Source organism: Corvus hawaiiensis, chromosome 11 (genome assembly GCF_020740725.1).
Source record: "Corvus hawaiiensis isolate bCorHaw1 chromosome 11, bCorHaw1.pri.cur, whole genome shotgun sequence".
NCBI lineage: Eukaryota > Metazoa > Chordata > Aves > Passeriformes > Corvidae > Corvus > Corvus hawaiiensis.
In genome coordinates this window covers 14710916-14734510 of record NC_063223.1, presented here as the reverse complement: position 1 = coordinate 14734510, position 23595 = coordinate 14710916, and the positions used below count along the sequence as shown (strand labels likewise).

The following is a 23595-nucleotide window of genomic DNA, read 5'->3' as shown; positions in this document are numbered from 1 at the left end:
CCTCCCCCGCTGGACGCCGCCATCTTGTGCCCTCCCCGTACAGCGCGGGCGCCGCCATCTTGTGCCCTCCCCACGCGGGTGCCGGTCATGGCGGGGCTACTGTGCCACCTCCTGCTCCTCTGCCTGGCGGCCGCTGCAGCCAGCGCCGATCTGGTGCTGGAGGAGGTGCGGCGCTCGCTGGACCTCAGCACGCACCTGGCCAAGGTCTCGGCCGAGCTCAACCTCGCCAACGCGCCGGGTGGCGCGGCCGCCTCCGCCTTCCTGCTGGCGCTGGAGCCCGGGCTGGAGCCGCGCCTGGCCCACCTGGGCGTGCAGGTGAGCGTGGGGAGCAGGCACCGAGCGCCGCTCCCGCGGGGGCCGCGGAGGGGCCGCGGGCGCTGCCCGGCCCCTCGCCCGGAGGGACACGTCGGCACTGCCGGGCCCTCAGCGCCGCTCCCGGATCCCGCAGCGCCGCTCCCGGATCCCGCAGCCGGCCGGGAATGGGGCTGTCTGTCGCGGTGTGAGGGCGGAGGTGGGAGGCCTGGCAGGCGATGAGGGGGGCGATTCACGCCGTCACGGCTGGGCGGGAGTCGCCGCTAGCACGGCCGGAGCAGGGCTGGCAGCCCCAGGCAGCGCCGGGACGGGGGACCTGGCCCTTACCCACAGGAGGAACGAAGGAGCAGTAGGACAATACTTCTGTCCTAACCCCAGAAGTATTGTCACTTTATATAAATTTTACATACAGCATAGAGACGTACGTAACAGCGCTCTATAGTATATCTATATACAGGGTTCTGTAGTATACCTCAACTGGTCAAGCCATATTCCCGCGGCCTGCTCACTCCCCAGTCACAAGGGAAATCACAAAAGCATTTGATCAATATTCTCATTTCTGCAAATTATGGTGACTGTGCCTGGTTGGGAGCCAGGCTGAGAGAACATGGGAACATGAGAGTTACCAGAAACCTCCAGTACCTGTTTCTGCACACTGACCACACTGCAGTTTGTATTCGTGAACAACATTATGAAAGAGCCTTTTAAAAAGAATTTTCTTAATAAATTAATTATATATAAGCTTGTACTTTCCGGGGGACATCCCTCCTAAAAACTCCTTACGGGGACTGTACACTTTGCCCTGGATGTGTTAAGTCTATTAAATAGCAGCGCACTGATCCATCTGTTGTTTGGGAACAGGTGAAAGGTGAGGAAGAGGAGGAGAACACCTTGGAAGTGAAAGAGACTAAAGTTAAGGGCAAAACGTGAGTATCACCCTCTAAGGTCAACGCCTAGAGTTGTGCATGGGGGATTCATAATTGTCTTCACAGTGAAGTAGAGATACTACCCCAGTTCGACGTACCTAGAGATCACGAGTGTTTTCTTCCTCAGCTGTGCTCAGTCTCTTGTACTCAGTGCTTTGGCTTTGAGTAATGCCCTGGCCCCTTATTAAGGGACACCAGGTGAGACAAGCATTTGGTCATGCTCTTACCCATCACTCCCTTTTGAGCTCTCAGATGGTTGGCAGGGGTGACTCCAGAGAGCTTAGTGCTCTGTGCCTGTGTGGAGGGCACCACAGAGTGCTGGGTACCATGGCCCAGCACAGGCTCTTCCTGCTGCAGGGAGAGAGGATGCTGCAGTTTGCATCAGGCTCTGTACTGCCAAGCTTGGAATATTATGTGGGTGCTGCAGGCTGGGCACGCAGGTGTTTTCTGAGCCATGAGAGCTGAGCGGTGCCTGTAAAGTGGCTCAAAAGCACAGTGCAGCTGCATTTCAAGAGTACAGTGGCTGTGGAGTTAAGTTGCCAGGGTAGACCTTGGCTTCTGACGTGCCCGGATGTCTCATATGATCCTGCCCTTGGGCCACCAGGCATGACATGAAGTATGTTCACTTCTGGCATCACCTCAGTCTGTCCAGTGCATCCTTACAGATTTGTAAAAGATTCTGTAGAACCTCCATCCAAAACGTTGCTCCTATTCTGGCCATCCTTAATTTCAGATCCTGTGGGCAAAAATCTGAGAATGAACAGACTTTTTGGGAACAGGTGCTTAAGATGTTTGTGATTAGTCTTCTGGACTTGTGCCCATGCTTCCTTTGATGCAGATCACTCCTGTCATCTGGAGAAGAATGAAAAAACTCTTGCTGAAGCTTTATAAATGCAGGATTAAGGAGTGGTGTTTCACCATTCCTCTTCCAAAAAGGGAACGCGGTGGTTTTTTTGTGAAGCAAAGACTGTAACTGTGCCTGGACACAGTTCACCCTGGGCTGCTTCCCCAGTCTAGAGTAATCACACCTGCTGGGAGAAGACATCTCTATGTCTTGGAGGAGCAAGTAAAATACTTGCCCAAATCACACATTATACATGTGATACATGGTCACCCCTCCACAGGGGATGTTGCAGTGGGTGGATCTGAATGCTCTCTCAAGGGAGATCCCACATAACTTACCTGTTCTTCTCCCTTCCAGTGGGAAATTCTTCTCCGTGAAGCTGCCATCTCCTTTGGCCCCAGGAGCCAAGGTCCGTGTCTCTGTTGAAATGGTTTTCACGCACGTCTTGCAGCCCTATCCCACCCACATCACCCAAAGCGAGAAGCAGTTTGTGGTCTTTGAAGGAAATCACTATTTTTACTCACCGTACGTCACCAAGACCCAAACAACCCGTGTCAAACTGGCCTCCAGGAATGTGGAGAGTTACACCAAGCTGGGCAACCCTTCCCGCACTGAGGACATGATTGAATATGGCCCCTTCAAGGACATACCTCCATACAGCCAGGTAAACGTCTGTGCAAAGGGGTTGTGGCTCTGCAGAGAGCATCTTCCAGACATGGAGGATGTGTCTCAGAGGCTGGAGAGTGGGAAGCAGAGGCTTTCACGTAGAAATTGCAGGTCAAACACGAGTTAGACTGTGTGCAGGCCAGGAACGTGTGTATGTGCCAAGGAGGGTTCTCTGTGGCACATGGAGTGGATCATTGTGAGGGGAGCTTGCTCCTTACTTTGGGTCTGACAGTTTATCTTTTTTCCCGTCATTAGGACACTCTGAAGGTGCACTATGAAAATAACAGTCCATTCCTGACCATCACCAGCATGACACGAGTCATTGAGGTGTCTCACTGGGGTAACATTGCAGTTGAAGAGACGGTTGATTTAAAGCACACAGGAGCAGTGCTGAAAGGGCCTTTCTCCAGATACGACTACCAGAGACAGCCAGACAGTGGGATCTCTTCTGTCAAGTCTTTTAAGGTTGACATTTTGCACATGTATTTTTTTTTGTAACTGTGGCTTCCCCCTTTTTTTAGATCCCCAGAGGAAAAAAGATACAGTTGTCCTTTGCCTTTTGTTTAGTAACCATACCCCAATAATAAGGGAATATTAAAACTCTGGTCTATTTTCAGAGAAAGTTTGTGCTGCTTAGGAATAGACTTTAGAAGCAGCATTAGGAGGTTATACACTTTATTGCATCTGCTGGTCCAACAGACTGCACATACCAGGGCATGTAGTGTTCTCCACACTCCCACCCCTCCAATCTCAGGGACCCTCTAAACCCCTTACCCCCCTGTATTGAGATGTCTGCTTTGGGTTTTCCACTGTGCATGGGCCATTTATTCTGTCCCCACCTCCTTGTTTTCAGAGTTGCCTCTCTGTCATATCCTCCTCGTGCTGAACAGTATTAATTGGAAACTCACCCATTCATTCCTTGCTCACAAAGCACTCAACAAGAATTAAAGCTGTGGCTCTGCTAGCCAGATGTAAAAAATATTATGTGTTCTCATCTGAACCAAAATCTTTCTTGCTGCTTGAAGCCTCGAAGATTGATTGTTGTAATTCTCTAGGGTGGTGCAGCCAAACAGAAATCTCATTTTGCTGAGTGCAAAGCCAGCAAGCCCAATGAGCTAGGGCAGCAGGCTGGAGTGAAGAGGGGATTGCTGTCCTGGTGGGCATGATGAGATCCTTGCTGTCTAGGGAGTTTGAAACTGGGCTGGAGAAAGCACATTCATTTGGAGGCCAAGTGATTTTAGTGCTGGCAGCCACTTGTGGGATTGCTTGTAATAGCACAATTTTACCACTCAGTGCAACTGAATGGCCATTTTGTCATGTCTCACGTGGGAGCACAGTTTCTCAATGCTTACCAGCCCTTATTGGTTTTGCCAGTTTCACTGAAAGTAACACCCATCTTATGCACTCACTGTTGCTTCTCTCCATACAGACCATTCTCCCAGCTGCTGCTCAGGACGTCTATTACAGAGATGAAATTGGGAACATCTCCACCAGCCACCTCCTTGTCCTGGATGACTCTGTGGAGATGGAGATCCGTCCCCGATTCCCGCTTTTTGGGGGCTGGAAAACCCATTACATCATTGGCTATAACCTGCCAAGCTACGAATACCTCTACAATCTTGGTGGGTGGCTGAGGGGAAGGGAATAAAAACTGCCCTCTTGTGTGTTGAAAGGTGGTTGCTGTACAGTAAAGAATTGAAAGCTGTGATACACTGCACCTTAACAACAACAGTTGCCAGCTATTTTTTCTAGAATATGCAAATCCACTTTTTTTGTGCTTCCCTCAGGTTTTTGTAGACATCTGGTTAAACTATATCTGAGTGAGCTAGTGCCCCCTGCTGCACAATTATCCATGCAAATTGTGCTCCTGCCTTGGGTGGGAGCTGAGCTTCAAGGTTGTCTCTTGTTCTCTGAGGAACTGTAACCACCCTCTGCTCTGCACTCTTAGGTGATCAGTATGCCCTGAAGATGAGGTTTGTTGACCACGTGTTTGATGAGCAAGTTACAGACTCTCTGACTGTCAAGATTGTCCTGCCAGAAGGTGCCAAGTAAGTGTCATTCCTCCTGGCTTGTTATTGCAGACAGTGCTGTGTTGGTGGCAGTTCTCCAGTCTGCTCTAATGGCCTGGGGACAGTGAATCAAAACCATGACTGTGCATATGGAGGAGATCTTGGAACACAGCTTTGCTTCCTTGTAGAGCCTTGTTTAAAGTGCATAATTTACCTTGTGCTAGAGGCCACAATTGGCCAGACAAGTCCTGGGTTACATCATCTCAAACACCATAGGGTCATGTGGAACTGTCTGGTTTTATCCGCAGGAATATCCATGTGGACAGCCCCTATGAAATCAATCGTGCCTCAGACGAGCTTCACTACACATATCTGGACACTTTTGGACGTCCTGTTATTGTGGCACACAAGAGCAACCTGGTGGAGCAGCACATCCAGGACATTGTGGTGAGTGTGGCCTCAGCAGTTGTGCCTCCTCTGAATTCAGCAGCATGGTCAAAACACCTAAGAAATGAACACTTGCTGGACTGCATGGGTGGTTCTGCTGCTGCCTGAGGAGAGGGGTTAACCCCTGCAGTAACATGGGACTCTGCTCAGTGTTTGGAACTTACCTTGTAGGTTCATTACACCTTCAACAAAATCCTGATGCTGCAAGAGCCTCTCTTGGTGGTTGGAGCCTTTTACATCTTGTTCTTCACTGTGATCATCTATGTCAGGCTGGATTTCTCCATCACCAAGGTCTGTATGATGAAGAGCCCTGTGGGAGTATAAGCAGATTTCTCAGCTGATGAATGGAGATTTTTCATACCAGTAATTCTCACTGAATGTTCCTGCTGTTCAGATGTTTTACTTGTTTGAAGTCCTGTTTTTGTTCAGCCTGAGCATTGGTACTCCAATGTAGGGCTGATCTGGTGTCTCCCTCTGCAGCGTTTTCACTGTTAAAACTATTTGTTGGGCTGGGCTAAGTGCTGAAAGGTGCTTGCCCTAATCAGCACTTGCACCATTCACCTAATTACTGTCAGTTGACTTAATTGCAAAAGGAACAGTTTCTGTAACAGTCCTGTGGCAGATTGCAGGCATGGCTTGATGCAGGTCAAAGATACAACTGCTTTGATCTTCCCTTCTGTCCCGTTGCAGGATCCAGCTGCTGAAGCCAGGATGAAGGTTGCCTGCATCACAGAGCAGGTGCTTACTCTGGTGAACAAGAGGCTTGGGCTGTACCGTCACTTTGATGAAGCAGTGAATAAATACAAGCAGTCGCGGGACATCTCCACCCTGAACAGTGGCAAAAAGTCTTTAGAGATGGAGCACAAGGCACTGACGAATGAAATAGCCTCTCTGCAGTCTAAACTGAAGACAGAAGGCTCTGACTTATGTGATAAAGTGAGAAATTAAAATTTTTTTTATAAGCTCTCCTGTTCTTGGCTCTGTCAAGTATTCTGCATGAGTTTTAACTGGGGGTTTCGTTTCTGCAGCCAGTCTAGGTTGTTTTTTTTATCTGAAAATGGCTTGATCTCTGCAAGGGGGTGTGAAAAGTGTTATTTTTGCAGTAATCTCAGTTATGCAGCCGTGTAAGTGTTGCTGGTAAACAGCTGCTTGTGCTGTTTCTTAAGTAGCCCTTGAACCAGCTGCATTTGTACACATTATTGAGTTTGTAACACAATCCTGATGCTTCTCATTGAGCTCATGGCAGTGACATTTAGGCAAAAATGGCAACTATCCACACATTAATAGTTCTGACTTTACTACTCACACCAGTCAACCCAAAATCTTCTCTCTCATCTCTTATTTTCTTGCACGTTTGCATTTGGTGGTGACAGAATTTTGGTAACATGATGCTCCTCGGGGGGTGTTTTGCTGTGCCATGTTGAAAGCCATGGCACAATGAACGTACACCCACTGTCCTGCCCTTCAAATACATTTTAACACTTACCCAAAACAGCCACTTAACCCCAAGTGAGGGACACTTTAGTCTCTAAGGTCCATTTAGTCAACAGCCAGCTTGGTTAATCTGTTATTAACTCTTAAGAGTAGCTCTGTCATTGCAGACCTGCTACTCACACACCATGAGTGTTAAGTGTAGGGACACAGCTTCCAGCTGTTAGAGCTGTGATTTAGTTTGAAGCCTTTAAAATCTGTCATTAAATACTCTTTAACAGTCTCTTGCCAGTATGGCTCCTGGGTCCTTGGAGCCCCTCTTATCTGCACTGCTTAGTTACCCGTTCATGGAATATTCTTCATAATGTGATGCCAGGGAGAGGTGATGGCTCAGGAGGCAACATTCAGGGATCGGAGATGTTTCTACTTAGCACTGACTTCATCTACCATCTCTTCTATTCCAGCTTCACTGTAGGGATTTTTTTTGTTTTGTTTTGTCTCCTCTAATACTCCCTTGCCTTGTCTTCCTGCCAGGTAAGTGAGATTCAGAAGCTGGATGGCCAAGTGAAGGAGCTGGTCCTGAAGTCGTCGGTGGAGGCGGAGCGGCTGGTGGCAGGCAAGCTCAAGAAGGACACGTACATCGAGAACGAGAAGATGCATTCCAACAAGCGCCAGGACCTGGTCTCCAAAATCGACAACATCCTCGATGCCCTGTAACTCTGCTTTAGCAACCATGCCGAGGGGAGAGGTATGAAGGGAGATGAGAGTGATACACTTTGAGTCAAAACTCCTTCCCAGCAAAATTAGGGGAAAAGTTGATGTGGAATGTCTGAAAGTACATTTTGGTTTTAGATTTTTCTATAGAGCCTGTCTGCTCAGCAGCACATGCTGTGCAAGGGACCACGCCATCATGTTTGGCTGGGTAATGGGGTTTCTTTACCAGAGGTGAGACTCAGCCAAGTTATGAAAGAGTCTCCTGCTTTTGGTTTGCCCTGTATAGATGTGCCCTGAGTAAACGCACACAAGCCGGTCTGAGCACAGACATGCTCATGGCAAAGCTGAATGTTGCAGCGCTGGAAAGAATAAAAAATACCTTTGTTCTACTTTGAAATAAAACCGTCACTGCCTCGCCTCTACGTGTTGTGCTGGGCTGGGGGGAGGTGGAGGGGCTGGGTAGCCCCATCCTGCCCATGGCCAGGCAGTGCAGTTCCCTGTGGAGCAGAGTTCAGCCCTGACCACTCCTGCCTCCTGTCAGCTGTGTGCCCTGAGGTCAGAGCTCTGCCACCCCACAAAGCCCTGACCCAGACAGGGGCGAAAGCCAAGCCCTTGTTCCTCAGGGATGTGCATGCACTTACACCCTTACAGGGAGAAAAACAACAGAACCCCTGCCGGCCTCTTACTGTGTGCTGCATGTGCCAAAAGTCCCTGCATCCCTTGTGCTGCCCGTGTAGGTCCTCACTCACACTTGGATACCTTGGGGGGTGCTGCCTCAATTCACTGTTGAATACCCCAGACATAGCTGCAGGGACAGCACTATGGTTCTCCCCAACTGCCTTTGCCTGGCACAGTTGTTTGGGCCAAAGTGGTTAGAGATCCTCATACAGCAAAAACCAGAAGGGGTTGTGTGTCCCTCTGTCTGCCCCGAGCTGCAGGTGTTGGCAGCTACCCAAGGGTGGGTGTGTGTGCAGCCTCTCCACTGGGCACCTGCAGCTTCCTGTCAGAAGCAGACTCTGCAGAGAGTCTGGAGGCTGCCTGCAGACTCGGCAAAGCACAGGGCTGCCCCACAGAGCAGTGGCTCACGAGGAACCAGTGCCAAATGTGGCTGTGCTGGGGAGTGAAGGTTTGCCACAGTACCTGCACTGGCCCCCTGTCAGGCTTGGGGCAAACACAGCCCCTGTGGCTCAGGGCTGCCTGCAAGCCCTGTGCTTGGATGTGCACAAGCAGCAGGACACTTGCCAGCCCTTTGCCAGGCCACCCGCACTGCTGTCCCTCTGTCCTGGACCCACATAGCCCAGATCTGTCACAGACACACTTGTCTCTGCTCCTTACTAGCCCCTCTTATCTGAGATAAGAGTTGTCTTTATCCTCTCCTGTGATGATTTTATCCTTGTACAGAGGATGCACTTAGTTGGAAAGCCCTCTGCCCTGGCCACACAGCTTCCAAAGTGGTTTGTTAGTTAGGAGCTTTTTGCAGTAGGCCTGAGCCTAGGCACCCAACACAGTGTCACCAGGTGCCAGCTCTGTCCCATGCCCACTAACCTCACCCTGCAGCAGAGTGAGCAAGCTTAAATCCCTGCCTCACTGCTCCCTGTGCAGATGCTATGGGGAGCCCTGAGACAGTGAGTCCTACCTGACCAGCTGCAACCAGCTAAAATCAAACAAATGGTCATTAATCTATCGAGCCAGAACACACACCATACTCAGGGAGTACCAGGTGCATCCAAAGCCAAACGAGGGCTGCCTGTTGCACCCAGCCAAAGCAGGCAGGTCCAGAGGATGAAAAAAGGGATCAAACTAGACTTGGGTGATCCCAAAGTCACCCTTAACTTTCCACATCCCCAGCAGAGGAAAAGCAGTGCCACCCTTCCTTCCCACATACCACTTCTGCCTGGCTGGACAGGCAGCTCAGACCCCCGAGGGTACAGTGGAGCTTGTGGCACCTGTTACAAAGCCCTGTAACAGGGGTTGATGGTGTCTGTGTCTTTCCTTTTCTATCCCAACGGGATCTGGTCAGTCAGCACACACCTCAACCCACACAGCTACTGGACAGCTTCAGATCCTGCTTGTTAATGGAAACCACATCTGCAAAGACAGCAGCTCTAAATAGGATGAACACAGGCAGCCCCAGCTAAAAAGGCCTCCTGTCCCCAAGGAGAGCTGCCCCAGTTCCTGAGGCTGAGAATAAAACAGCCGGTGCTGAAGTGATGCCTCACTCCTCTCCACACAGCTCCTTTCTGCCACCCTCCCTGGGGGTACACGGCCTCCCACACTGCGCTCCCTGAGCTCCTTCTGCCCCAGTGCTGCTCCTGCAGCAGTACATACATCAGGGAACCTTTTAACAAACACACAGCAGCAGAGTGACCTAGAAACCTGAGCCATTTCTGGATTCCTGCACATTTACTACTAAGAATAAATGAGAAAAAAAGAAAAACCACAGCACCTACCAGGAGCTTAGAATCTCCAGGAGCCAGGGGAGAGACAGAGCAGCAACACCTGATGGCAGCAAATGGACCAATTAGGGCTGTAGCTGTTTGTGTCTGCCAAATTTAAAGGGAGCAGCTCCCAATCTCTGGGGTGGGGGAAAGGGTTACTGGGCCAGGAAGGTGGTCAGCTGGTCATCTCCTGCTGTCTTCCCCATCAGCTCTGAGGGCTCAAGGGAGCCTGGCTTCAAAATCTCTCTCCCATGGTTGGGTTTTACAAACTATAAATACATCCAAGGAGGTTTCCAAATGGTCTCCCTGCTCAGACTCCATGACATGCCCAGGTACTCTCCCTTGCCAGATGGGTGACCCGAGGTGCCCACTGAAGACTGGAGGAGCTGCTGCAGGGCAGCCCAAATGGAGCTGTCAGGAAGCTCAGTCTCTCATCTACGTGGCTCAGGTGGGGCTTGCTTTATTCCTCCAGCCACTGTCACCATGCAGGCTTCTGCCACCAGGGCTACTCCAGCAGGTCCCTGGCCAGGGGTGGCCTTGCAGGCACCATTTTTGGCTGGCTTTGGGATCTCCCTGAACTCCAGCTGCTGCTTTGTAAGGATATCCCTTATGTCTTCCAGGCTTGGCAGCTCATCAAGTGTGAGGAGCTGGAGCCAGCAGGTTTCCCAAAGCATCACAGCCAATGTTAAGCAGGGATGTAGGCACTGCCACCAGGGAATCCAGGCATGAGGGCTCCTCTTCCTTTTAGCCATGCTCGTGGCCATCTAACCTGAGACCGGTGAGCAGGGGGAATCCCAAGTTGATGGAGAGGACCATCTCCATTTTCCTGCTGCCTCCAAAAATAGCCAGGCCTTCAAGAGAGAGCTGGGAGCCGCCGAAGGACTGTCTCTGCTGCTCTTCACAGAAGTTTTTCTGAGCTAGAAAGTTCACTTGTGATCTTGCTCAAATAAAATAGCCTGGGGAGGCTCTTAGGAGTTGGGAGGCATCTGCCAGGGGAATTGCAGAGCAGCAGAAGGAAAAGAAAGGCTCAAATATTAGGAGCACTTGAGACCCTCCAGCAGATTAACATCTCATGTGTGATTAAAGCTGAGCCCTGCTGGGAGTTCGTGTTTAGTTTTATTCCTCTGCAGAGTTTGGAACCAAAAGGTTGGAAGGGCTGAAATTTGCCTCTGCAGCAAAAGGAACAAAGTGAAGAGAGAAGAAAAAAAAGTGTACATAGCAGAAGGAAAAGGAAACCACACAAATGCAAGATTTGCTGGCAAAAGCGAGCAGCCATGATTTCAGATCCCAGCACAGCACAGCCACCTGCCTTGCACGGGCATCTCACTGCTCCCACCACCTCCCCACACCTCCCCTGCTCACCAGGGTGATACCCACACCCACAGCTTCTCTGGGAGTCCTGGGCAGCCAGAGAACAACTTCTCCCTCTTTGGCTTCTTGTTTACAGTCTTCCAAGGGAAACTGTAGAACTGAAGACCAGCCCAGGAGGTCCAACCCATCCTCCAGTGGGTGCTGAAACTCAAGGGCTGGAAAGAAAATCAGGTTTTATATTAGGTGCATGGTAACTCCCACCCACAGCCTCTGGCCCTAGCCAGCCTCTCATCTCTGTGGGTGGGGATAGCCCAGTACTATTTCCATACCACTGACCCTTTCTCCTCTCCCCATGCTGACACCTCCCCTCTGCTCTGCAGGGACCAACCACCTCTTTATTTATTTTTCACCCAACAGAAGAAAACCACCGGGCTTAACTCAGAGCAAATCCTGCGGGTCTGTGGTTGGCTCTGAGGGTGCCACGTCTCTGTAGACCTTGGGGAGCACATACAAAGCACACCTGGTTTAGCAGTGTCTCTTCCAGCTGACCTGACCCTGCCACTTCAGCAAGAAGCAGAGCTGGAGCACATGCCAAGCGCCATGCAAGCAGCCATGCTTTAATGCTGCCTGCTGTGTTACAGCCTCAGGGATCACACCCTCACTGCACCTGTGCACACCCTGCACCAGCACAGGGAGTTTTGGCAAGCTCTCCTGTTCAACAGCATCCATGGTCTGTCCCCTTCATCAGTCCATGGACCATTCCTGCAGTGGGGCACACAACCTTGGGTACCCCATCACCATGGCAGACCTGGTGAACATTCCCTGCAGGGCTCCACAGATGGAAAGACAGACTTCCCACATGCTGTTTCACCATTTCCCTCCCTCCATCCCCAGTAGTGCTGCCTGGCTCCCAGTCTACCCAGTCTGTCAGCTGCTCAGCACCATCTGGTGGCTGTGAACCAGTGACCCAGAGACTGGTTTGGCCAGTTTGAGCTGTTTCTGGCCAAAAGGTAAAGGGTATCCCATACCCTCTTTGCCAGCACCCGCTCCCTCACCAGCACAGGGTGGGCCGTGTCCCAGAGGGGGACCATGTCCTACCAGGCAGCAGCACTGAGATGAGGACCATGTCCCAGTGGGTGGCAGTGCCCAGAGGGATGGGAGAATATCCCCATGGTGCTGGTGGGGCCCATGAGGCCCAGGGTGCTGCCACGGCACCTCACTGCCTCCACTGCCACTAGAGGCCGACAGTGCCAGGGGAGTGGCACTGCCAAGCTGGACACCCCCACCTGCTCTGTCCCTGGCCACTGCTGGCCACACCGCTTGGGGGACCCATTGCCACGCTGGCACATGGGCCAGCCCTGGCCTAGGATGGCGGCGAGCATCATTCTTTCTTTCTTTTTTTTTTGCTTAAATTTATTTTTTTTTCCCCCCCCTCTTGCTCCTCCTTGTCCAATTTGTCTTCAAAGCTGACATGAGAGAAAACCCCAAATGACAGCGCCTGCCCGGCACAGTTTTACCACAGTATCCTGAAAAAGGCATCTGGTGAGCTGATAGTGCAGGGGGGCTCCGGGCGGGAGCCCCTGCCGGAAGCAGAGGACTGGTGGCGGTTGAAGGGCCGATGCTTCAGCACGGGCAGCAAACAGGAAACGTCCTCAGGGCACAGGGAGCTCCTCTGGGGCTGCTCCAGGGTCTTGAGGCACAGCCAAGGCAGCCCACCCCACTGGGGCCATGGTGGGCTTGCTGGGACCCCCGTCCTCCCTGCCCAGGCCCACTGCCATCTTGTTCAGGGCTCCAAGTTGCACTATTGAGCTGCCTCCTCCTCCCAAGGACAGCAGACATGCACGCTGAAGCTGGAGGAGCACCACAGGGTTGGTGTGGGCCTTGCCTGCCACGGCAGACCCAACTTTAATGGCTCTGGTGTCAGGGCATGTCCTCCATTGGTGTCACTTGCGTGGCTCTCCGTAGTGCCCAGCCTGAAGCCTCTGCTGTGCCAGGAGCTCCAAAGGCAGTGGGGAGCATCCTCCTCCCATGGGGACACGAGGGCTGAGCATGGCAGTGGCTCACGAGGCACAGCCGCGAGGTGCAGAGCATCGCTTGGCCAGCAGGGATGCAGCTGCCTCAGCCCGACAGCGCAGGCTGGAGAAAGCCGACCCCAGCAAAGAGCGACCCGAGAGACCTCTGAGTTCAGTAGGGCGTGGGACAGTCAAAAGAGAGGAGAGCACAGCGACAGAAAGCAGAGAAGCTGTGAGCTCACAGCTAAAGCAGGAGCCACACTGCACATTGTGTTGGGTCCCTCCCCACCGAGGGGAGATGTTGGCTCAGGCATGCAGGCTCTGCTGGCTGCCTCCGTGTCTTTGTGCCTCTGAACATCACGCTCTGCCACATCCAGCTGCAGGGGACACAGCCTGGTGCTCTCTCCCCATCCTTCACAATTCCTGGCTGTACAAGGCGAGTGGGTGGCTGTGCAAGGCTCTGCCTGGAGCTTGTCATTAGGACAGTATTTTGCTCTCAGCCAGGTACACAAGCAAAAAGACCGTGGGTATGTCTTGTCCTCTGACTCTTGAACTGGTCCAGACTAGAGTGGTCCAGGACCAGAGATGCTGGCTAACCAAATATCCTCCCATGGTGAAATTTTCATGCTCATCGCCTACAGAGCAGCATCACAGTGGCAATGGTTCGGAACAGGGATGGGGAAGGGGATGGCAGTGCTTGGCACCTCTCTGGTAAACATGCTGTGCAGAGAAAAAGGGACTGGTGTAGGAAATGACAGTGAGGAGCTCAGGGCCAGCCCCCAGGGCTGCTGCCACTAAAAGGCAGGATGGTGTCCTCAGCCAGATCCAGCTGCTCAGGGTCCCAGGCAGCCAAAACAACATTTCCCTGCTGCTCAATGTACATGCCAACACACTTCTAGCATAACCTTTGGCACCCAGGGAGATTATACAAGCTCAAGGCATTCAAAGAGGGTTGATGAGGAGGATTTAGAGAAGCTGGTGATGGAAGAGCACATCCACGTGATGTGCGTTAGCAGGGACAAGGTGTGAGCTCAGGAATGGAGGATCAAGTGAGAACTAGCTCTGGACAGGTGAATTACTGAGGTGCTAAGGCTAAAAAGGAGTAATACAACCAGAGCATCAGAGCAAGCATGCTAGCTGAGTGTCCTTGATAGATTGGTCCTTCATATCAGGGAGTACTGTTTGGGATATATAAGACCTGGCTCGTTTGAAAAGGAGCTCGTGGGACAAAACTACAGGAATTGAAGGATTCCTCATCATCCAGATAAATGAATGACACTCGCTTCCGAACGAGGCTGCAGCTCTCCAGAAGGTGGGTGGATACAAAAACCTCTTGGCTTTATCCCAGCCAACAGTCCGAGAGAACCCTGTGGGTGCAGAGCATGGGCAGCAGCCGCAGGAGCCGGGAGCACAGGAGGATGCTCGTCCCAGGGGCAGCGAGCTGGGCTCGCACCCTGCCTGCGCTCCCTCCTCACTCCGTCCCTGCTGATTCCTGCGCCCGCAGTGCCCCCTGCCTTCGCTTGCACGGCCCATGCGGGGTCCTAGGTCAGCTCTACCGACAAGATTTGGTGTAACCTCCACCTTGGGACATTCCAATGCCAGAGAATTAGAACAGGCAGCAGCTTTTGCTACCTTTGGGACAGCAGTTGCTGCGCCACAGGGCGCCTTCGCATGGCAGCTTTATGAACTGGCAACAATTCTATCAGACGGCAGTGCCGGAATTTGTTACTCTTACACTTTACTGATGACTTGCAAGTGGACTTCAATTTTCATCACGTGTATTCAGCATCGCTGGATACCCAACACATGTAGTGAGAGAACAAGGCAGCCCAGACAGGCGCTGCACCCCTTGCTCCTGCAGGATTTACCTTGACTGCTCACGGAAGATTTTGTCACCCACCCCTGCTTTCTATGGCCAGGACTGTCAGCTCCCACTCTGGCACTGCCCACCTCCAGCCTCATAGCCAGGAGCAAGCATCACCTTTGCAATAGCTCGGCCGGCACAGGAGCATGCGCTTGCAGCTGGCCCCTTCGCCCACTCCCCTGCTGACCTGCGAGGAGGGAAGAAGTAAACCGGACCAGAAGGGGACTGAGATGGAAAATGTCTCTCCCTGACTCTTCATCCAGCCCAGGGGAGAGAAAAGTCCCTGGTTCCCCTTCTTACGGCAGAAAAGCAGGAGCTGCGGCTGCTCGGGGGATGCTGTGGGTAGGAGCCCCCTCCTTGCTCTGAGATTCCAGCGCGGCAGCTCCCAGGATGCCGGCACTCTCCCGCTCCGCGGGACGCAGGGCCGCCCCCGAGGGTCCCCCGGCTCCCGGCCGCCACCAGGGGTCCCTGCAGGCCCGCGCTTCGCCCGCCACGGGGCCACGGGGACAACCAGGTTCCCCTGCCTCGGCCCACCCTGGGCTGGCGATCCGAGGGGTTTTGCTGGCTCAGCCGGGCCAGCACGGAGCTGAACGCCAGACTAGGCACGCAAAGGGATGCAGGGCAGAAATAGGAAGGATGAGGGAGGGACACAGGGCAAAGATGTGAACGAGGTGGACATGGCCCCACTGGACCCCAGCTCCTGTAACTACTTATTTAAGCCTTGCTTTGGGGCTGTTTTTTCTCTGATTTATCTCAGAGAGACTTTTGTTTGGCATGATGCCATGGACAGGTGCTAAGGGGCTTGGATACCGTTTTGGGAGACACACACAAAGTGCCCAGGGCACAGATAGGAATAGGGAGGGAAGGTGAGGCACTGGAGGCTGGGTAAGGACATGGAGTGCCTCATTCGGGTGGGAAAGAGCATGTGACCCATCAGACATGAATGTTCCCTGACAGAGCAGGAAGGAGGGCAGAAAGAAAACCACCTCACCAAAGGTGATGGAGAAAAGAGGCCTCTGGGAGGCTCTTGTACCTGCATGGCTGGAAGCTGTGGGGTCCTGAAGAAGCTGTGGTGATACCAGGGACCAAGCAGTGGGGGAGATACTGAACAATCAGTCTTCTCTGACAACATGGGCAAGGCCGGAGCAGCTGATACCAATGACAAGGGGAGCTTTGTTCCTCACAAAGCCATGGAGAAGCACCTTCTTGCAGCCAAGAGTGCTCCCATCAGAGTCAAAGCTTTGCTGGTGGGCAGCAGAGCAAACCTGGCCTGGGCAGGAATCCACAAGAGATGTGCATCAATGTCTCAGGCAGCGAGCACTGCTGAGGTTCCTGTTCAGGCTGGTACAGAGGGGCAGGTCCCCCACTTACAGAGGTGGGAGGATTTGCAGGACAGGGTTGACAAGGGTGATGCACACACTTCAGGTAAACCCTTTGTCCCTTCCTCTCTCCTCAAAGGCTGTAGGAGGGATGCAGATCTGCAGATGCAGCAATGCTGAGGAAAGCAGCATCTACCCCCTTTGCCCCCCCAGTGTGCTCCAGTATCTGTTTGAGTGCTGTTTGCCTTAGTTTCCTCCCCTCTGACAATCTGACATTAATCTCCCCAGTGCTGCTGTCCTGGTCACGTTCATTTTTATCACAGTTCCGTTAGTGCCAGGCTGAGCTTTCCGGGCGCCGGCGGGGCCCAGTGTGTGGTCCTCGTGCCGGTGCTGCCAAGCTCCCGCAGTCCCGCTGCCACCAGTCACCCCAGTGGGGCTGCCCCCACCCTCACCAGTCAGAGCTGCTCACCACATCAGGATACAGAGCAGAAACAACCAATTCCGGACGGGCTTATTTCAGTGCTCTGGTCAACCGCAAGTGCGGCGGGTTTCACAAACACGGCGTGCCAGCCCCATGCAGCCTAACGGATGCTCCGGCTGCTCCATGAGACCATGCTGACAGCAAGAGCCCCTGCAGCCACCCCAAAGAGAGCCCAGCCTGCGTCTGGTGTCTCTGGTCCAGGCTAGTCATCCTGAGGTGAGGTAGATAGGAAGCCTGAGGTGTGTTGAGCTTCTTTGGTTCTCAGGCTGGTTTGCAGTGTCTCAGCACGTGGCAGGCTATGAACACAGCAGAGGCTCTGCGGTGGCAGCTTGGGTGCACCCACGGCACCTGCCTCCAGCAGGCACAGGCTGTTGCAGAGCAGGATGGTGCCAAGCCCACGTGTGACCCGTGCAGGCAGAGCTGGGCCAGGCAGGTAATGGCACATGCTCAAGTTCCCTGCCACTTAAAGCATTATCAGGGCTAGTAGGTTATCACAGACAAACAAAAGCTGGTGCTGGTGCTGGCAGGCTGTGGTTTCAGCAAGAAGCCCAGGCAATCACTGCAGCTGACTGAGGGAGCAGCTCCTTGTGCTGCAGTAAATGCCCCTGGCACTGCTTTGCTGACCTCTGCACCCCTGTTCAGGTACATGTTTTACTCAGTTAGATTTGGCTTCTGGGGACTGAGACTTCAGCAAAGATCTCATAAGAAGGAACATGACTGAGCAGGCACAAAAGGGCCTGCATGGAGCAGGAGAGCAGCCAGGGGAAACTCTTTGTATGGACACAGGTTCCTCTCTGCCCAGTGCCTGCTCAGGAAGTCACCTGTCACCCCAGGGAGACAACACCCTGCAGGTAACACCCTCCCTACAGCCCTGCTCCTGGAGCTGCATCCAGTCTGCCTGACCCCTGCCCCCTGAGGAGGCCTAGCCACCTACCCATGCCCACAGAGGACCCATTTTCAGGCAGAAGGTGCTGCCTCAGTGCTGGCTGCCTGCACAGGCTGCCGGTGCCCTAGTGACCACACTTTCCACAGCTGCACCAAGCACAGAGCAGCCCTTGCAGTGCTGATGTGGGTCTCTGGGCAGGAAAGCCCTGGGGAGCAGCAGCGCAGGAAGACAGGGGTTTTGTGGCTCTCCAGGTTTTATTTCTGATTGCTCCTGATCGCAGATGATTAAAAATAAAAGAAAATAACCCCCATGCACATGTTAGCTGTTTACCTGCATGTCCCCCCTTTTCCCAGGCTCTCCTAGTGCCTCCACACACATCCCATCATCCCAGGGGTCTCCAGAGGTCCTAGATGGCAGTGATGGCCTTGTGCAGCACAGATGCTCTGGGAAAAAGCTGGTTGCCACTGTGGGCTCCCCCTGCTCCAAGGTACTGTCAGAGTCCCCCAGTCCAAGAGTGAATTTAGTTCCTCTTGAGCCAAATATCATTTATAAAACCAAGAAATGGAAAAACAAACATCTGGCCCACAATACAGGCAGCTTCAGTGAACAGACATTGCTGGGGCAAAGGGCTCACCCCTGTGTGCAGTGAGTGGTGGGCAGCACAGACCCCAGGGGCTCGCAGGGCTGACCTGGACTGCCAGCAGCAGAGAGAAGCCCAGACCACCACTCCCTCACCTCTCCTCTCTGCCCTGCAGAGAGCCCTGTGCCCTGTTTGCCTGCCCACAGGACCAGTGGTGCTGGGGGGTCCCGGGGCACACGGGAAGGGTGTCCTGGAAGGAACAGAGCCACAAAGCAGCAGCACCTGCTCCGAGCGCATCCTGCCTGCGTCAGGAGGCAGAGGCTGCTGAGAGACGCTCCTCTGCCTGTCATCGGTGCAGCTTCTTCTTTTCAAGGTCCTATTGTCCCCCTTTGAGCACATTGGGAAGCTTTGCCAGACTAATCCTGCCTGCTATCCACCCCCTCTGAGACTGGGAAAACAATGCCAGCCCTTAACTTTGTAATCCCAGCAGGCCGGAGAACATGTACGCTTTGCTTTGAAGGCAGCCCTGCCTCAGCCCATCTGTGGGGCAAGGCTGGGAGCCTGCGTCCTCTGTTGTCATCCTGTGACAGCTCCAGGAGACATCTGTCACCGCTGGCCTGGTGCGAGCGCGTGGCTGAGCCAGCACAGCCTGTTGGAGGGGGCTCTGGGCACCTCGCCCCCCCTTTCCCCTGCCACAGCAAATCCAGCTGGAGGGGAAAGGCTCTTCCAAGGCACCTTTGGGATGTGCCTTCCCCAGAGACCCAAGGGGCAGTGGCTCAGGAAGCCTTGCAAGGGGCTCTGAGGTTGCTCAGACCTCAGAAGGGACTAAATCTGCCCAGCCCAAATATTCCTCCATTCCTCCTGCTGTAGGTCTGGGGAATGCCACCGGTGCTAGCAGGAGGGGAGCTGCCCTCCCCACCCACCCTGTGAGGGACAGGCTGCTGGGGAACAGTGGGGTGTAACACAAACAGGAAAACTCTCAGGGACCCAGCCCTTTCCAGCTGGGACAGGAAAGAGACACTCTGGGTCCCACTCAGGGCCCAAGTCGGGTGCGCTGGCAGCCACAATGGGGACACCCAAACACTAAACAGAGCCCACCCCGGGGTGTCCATCCCACCAGATTATTCTCAGATTATCCCCACACCTTTACAACCCCTTCAGTGCCCACCCAGGACCAGATAATTCCCAGATTTCCTGAACCTAAGGACAAGGCTCTGGTACCACCCCTCCAGTGGGAGCCGGCCAGGCTCGGGATCCTGGGGGCGATCCAGAGGCTGGGGCTGCAGGGACCCCACGGCTCCTCTCCAGGGAGGCGTCTGGCCCCACAGCACAGGAGCAGCTTGATGCCCGCACAGCATCTCCCCGGGCTGAGGGACAGGGAGGGGAGTCCAGCGAAGGGAAGCCAGGGAAAAGCAGAGCCCAGAGGAGGGAAAGCACACCTACAGACTAAAAGAACAGAAGTGGCATCCCAGTTCGCTGGCCTAGAGCCTGGGGGTCGCCAGCAGCGGCTGCGCTCCGGGCTGGCGGCGAGCCCGGCCCTGGGGCCACCGGAGGGCACCATCCGCCCGCTTTCCCCGGCTGCCTGGAGCTCCCGAGGACCAGCCCCGGCCCGGCTGTCCCCAAAGCAGCCGGGACGCCAAGCTGTTCAAAGGTACACGAAAGCTGTTCACATCTACAACCTGCTCTCTAACGCACGGACCCTCCTTCTCCAGCACCCCTAATCTCTGCCCAACCCCAGGCACGGGGGAATGCGTGATAAGCGGTCACAGGCATCCCCACACTGGAGACAAGGGGCAGAAGGGAGCAGGACCCAAGAGATGTTGCCCCTAGTGAGAGGCAGCAATCCCACAGCACCAGACCCCCAGCTCCTGTGGAGTGAGAGAAGTCTCACAGTGCTGGGCCACACTGGTACTTCGGGGTTAGAAGTGGTGAGGTTTGGGGCACGCTGTAAGGAAAGGGCTGGGTAGCCCGGGTTTATCCCCCTCTGGTGATGGGTGCTCAGCACAGCCCCATGCTGAAACTCACCCGAGTGTGGTAGGGACAAAACATTGCTGAGCACCCACCTGAACTCTGCACACTCATTCCCACAGGACCCCAGCCCCACCTGCAGTCCTGGGTGTAAACGTGCCCTGGATATGACGCAGAAAGCCAAGGGCACAGCGTGGCTGTGGATTCACACCAAATTACTCTCCAGGCTTGAACATGCAGAGACAGAGGAGGACAGACAAGTGCCCGACCTCCACCCGTCCCTGTCCCCAGCCCATGCCCACAGCAGCTGCCTTCCCCTCTGCAGCCAAGCCCCTGTCTCCTGTCACCGCGCCGCTTGCCTTTATTTGAAGCGCCTCACCACTGCGTGCCAGCGACGAGCCCCTGTCAGTGGTGTCGTACCCCCTGTCAGCGCCCGGCCGCCCCGCAGGTGTGAAGACAGGACGGCCCTTTGTGTGTGAGCCTTCCCCAGCTGCCCCCGCCCCTGGCGCTGGGCTCCCTCCAGCCTTGGCATGTCTCCCCCCGGCTTTTCATCTCCTCCCCTCTCTCCTGTCACAAAGGGCAGCCCTGTCCTGTGTGGGAATGGGAGCTGTGGTGGGATGGCGTGTGCTGCACATTGCCCCGAGATGGGTGTCCCTGGGGCTGGGCTCCCCACGGAGGGAGGGAAACAGGGAGGCAGGTGAATCTCCTGGGCAAGCCAGGATGGGGCACGGGACACAGCCCTGAAAAGTAGGCTCACATTGACTCCTGCACACCTCTACACGTCCCACCTGTGGCCATGAAGCCAGGAGAGGAGTGATTTTGGGTGTGCACTGCTCCATCACCCCGCACAGGGAGCAGCCTTGGATACAGCCCACCGTGGTGTCTCTCTGGGAGGGGAGAAAACTGCTTCTGTGTGGTTTGCTCTTTACTGAGCTTTGTAGTGCCAAGGGTTCCTACCACCATGAAGGAGCAAGTCTGACCTCCTCCTCTTCACAGTTTCCAACTCATTCCACTGAGGAATTTCCCCAGGGAGAGCAGCGAGGCAGTTGCCATTAAGACCAGCGGGCTGTTTGCCTGCAGGCAACTGGGGCTGGTTTGCAAAACAGAGAGAGAAAACAGGTTATGTTTGAAATATTTGCAGCTCTTCCTGTAACAGCAAAGAATCTGCCCGCAGCCTCTGACCCGGCACAGATCACAGCCCCTGTGTTTGTTTGGTGGCCTTGAGATTCACACCTGGCCAGTGGGGACAGGCAGGGAGACCTTCAGTCCCAGCAAAGAGCAGAAAGTGTCCTTGTTGGCCTGGCTGCCTGCTGCACTCCAGGCCAGGGATTTCTGTGGGCTCAGGATATCCTGCTCCTTCTGCCCCAGGATAGCAGGTGCTGCCCAACCTCAGCAAATCCCTCTCTCCTGCCTGCAGGTACAGCTCTGGCACAAGCAGCCGTGCATGTCCCCCAGTTGGGACAACAGATGATGGAAAGGATCAGTTCCTCTGAGCAGTGGGCTGGTGGCCTTGGGTGCTCTGCAAAGCAGTATTTCCCTTCCCCTACTCCAAATCTGCAGTGCTTTGGGCACCATTAAATCACAGTGATTTGAAAGTTTGTTTTGCAGTTCATTGATTCCCACATTGAGCTGGCTCACACTGGCCAAGAGGCAGCAGCACAAGGGGCACAGGGAGAGGATTTCTCTATCATGCCTTCCCCCTTTCCAAAAACAAACTAGGCAGCTCACTGCGCTCAGTTCCCTGCTGCACTCTCCACTTTCCAAAGCCTTTGCCAGACATCCCCCTGTGACTTCCCTCCTCTGCAGAGCCCACGCTGCAATTGCTGGCCCTTCCTGTTCTCTGTCCCGCAGATCATTAACTAGCTCTGCTCTCTTTTTATTTTTTTCTTCTTCCCTTTTGAACATATCAGCTTCATGGAATCAAAGAGGCATTTCAGTGACTCAGGCGTTTCCCATTGCCCTATTCCAGCATCCTCTACTCTTAACGCTGAGAGCTTTTCACGTCCTATTTGGAACTGATAGGAAGCCCTTTCATTGTTTCACTACATGGATATTAACACTGATGAAGGAAATGCTCCATCTGATAACAGAACCGTTGAAAAGAGCACCATTTCCAAACAAGCAGACTCGGAGACAGTGCATTCCTGCAACTCTCACCAGCTCAGCACACTCGCTTCGGGCAGCCCCAGCATGTAGGGACCAGTTCCCCACTACTCATCCCTGCAGGCTGGGATCTCCCTTCAGGACCTCCAGGAAACCTGTTCTTCCCTTGTCACAGCACAGGACAGTGCCCAAGTTTATTTTTGAGATCAGCTTGGCATCTTCTACTTGCTCTGAGATGCTCTGGCTTGAGTGCCCAACGGCCAACTCTGAGGTCAGCCTCTGACTGGAGGGGAATATGTGTGTCTCAAGGAATCAAGCAAAAAAAAGCATCCTGCCTTGGAGGACATCAACTGGCATTTAAGGCATTCTCTGGTGTCCATTCTACTTATCAGCTTTTAATTAATTAATCCTGACAGCCCCTCCTGGGGACAAAGTCTCTTAGACTGAGCTCAGAAGAGATAAAAAGTCCCTTGAGGGATGGCTACAGGGAGAGCCAAAAGCTCCATCTCATGCCCCAGCACCACCAAGTACAGCCACCAGCATCTCCATGGGGCTTCCCAGACCGACAGCTCTGCTGTACCCCAGGGTCCCCAAAAACAGCACAGGGAGGTGTGCACCTTCTCTCCAGGCCATATCCTGAGTCAGGCACCATGGCACAAAGAGAAATGCCTCTTTCCAAAGCATTTTGATTGTTTCAGGACTTTCTACTCTCCCTGAGACCTCTCCAAAGCTGGCTGGGCAGTGTGGTTTTCTGTCTCTCCTGAAAGTCATTTCCTCCTGCTGTGGCTGCCCTAATCAATTAGTGACCTATAAATAGCCTCCCTGATTGCACAGTGACATCCGGAGCTCATCATCACCACCAGTTTCCTCCTCCACCTGGGGAGCAGGCTTTTTCCAGAGCATGGGGGGTGGGTGGGGAGCACCCCTCTGCCCAGCCCTCTTTAATGCTTCCCACCACCGGGTGACTTTCCACTCTCTGCCCATCTCCTCCCACTCCCATGCAACAAGAAATTCAGTTTTCAGCCTTTGATGTTCTGGTAACACTTGGACCAGCATAGAAAGGTCCCTAAGCTCTACCTGAGCTCCCTTTGGAGCGGTGGTCACTCCTACAAAATTCCACTGAAAAGTCCATTTATTCCATTTACTCCTGACCATCAGGGTCAGTGCGACCATCCCAGAGGATGTTCCAGCTTCCAGAAATGATGATCAACACGATCTCTGTTCATCAGCAAACCTCCCAATTCACTGGACAGGTCAAAAAGAGAGTCAGGAAGCTTTGGAGGG

The 23595-nt window shown here is 53.7% G+C and overlaps 1 protein-coding gene across 1 annotated transcript; it reads left to right on the top strand.

Moving 5' to 3' along the window:
* Window positions 1–41: 41 nt before the first annotated feature.
* RPN1 (ribophorin I) lies at window positions 42–7767 on the top strand. Its single transcript, XM_048315941.1, has 10 exons — window positions 42–315; window positions 1174–1238; window positions 2440–2746; window positions 3004–3213; window positions 4178–4370; window positions 4697–4796; window positions 5066–5204; window positions 5376–5495; window positions 5895–6140; window positions 7170–7767. The coding sequence occupies exons 1-10, from the start codon at window positions 88–90 to the stop codon at window positions 7350–7352; spliced, it is 1791 nt and encodes a 596-aa protein (XP_048171898.1). The 5' UTR covers window positions 42–87; the 3' UTR covers window positions 7353–7767.
* The last annotated feature ends 15828 nt before the right edge of the window (window positions 7768–23595 follow it).

Bases quoted from the DNA above. Each gene is read 5' to 3' on its own strand.
- RPN1 (XM_048315941.1), top strand. From the start codon at position 88: ATGGCGGGGCTACTGTGCCACCTCCTGCTCCTCTGCCTGGCGGCCGCT. The intron at 316-1,173 runs GTGAGCGTGGGG...GTTTGGGAACAG, and splicing joins TGGCCCACCTGGGCGTGCAG to GTGAAAGGTGAGGAAGAGGA. The intron at 3,214-4,177 runs GTTGACATTTTG...CTCTCCATACAG, and splicing joins CTTCTGTCAAGTCTTTTAAG to ACCATTCTCCCAGCTGCTGC.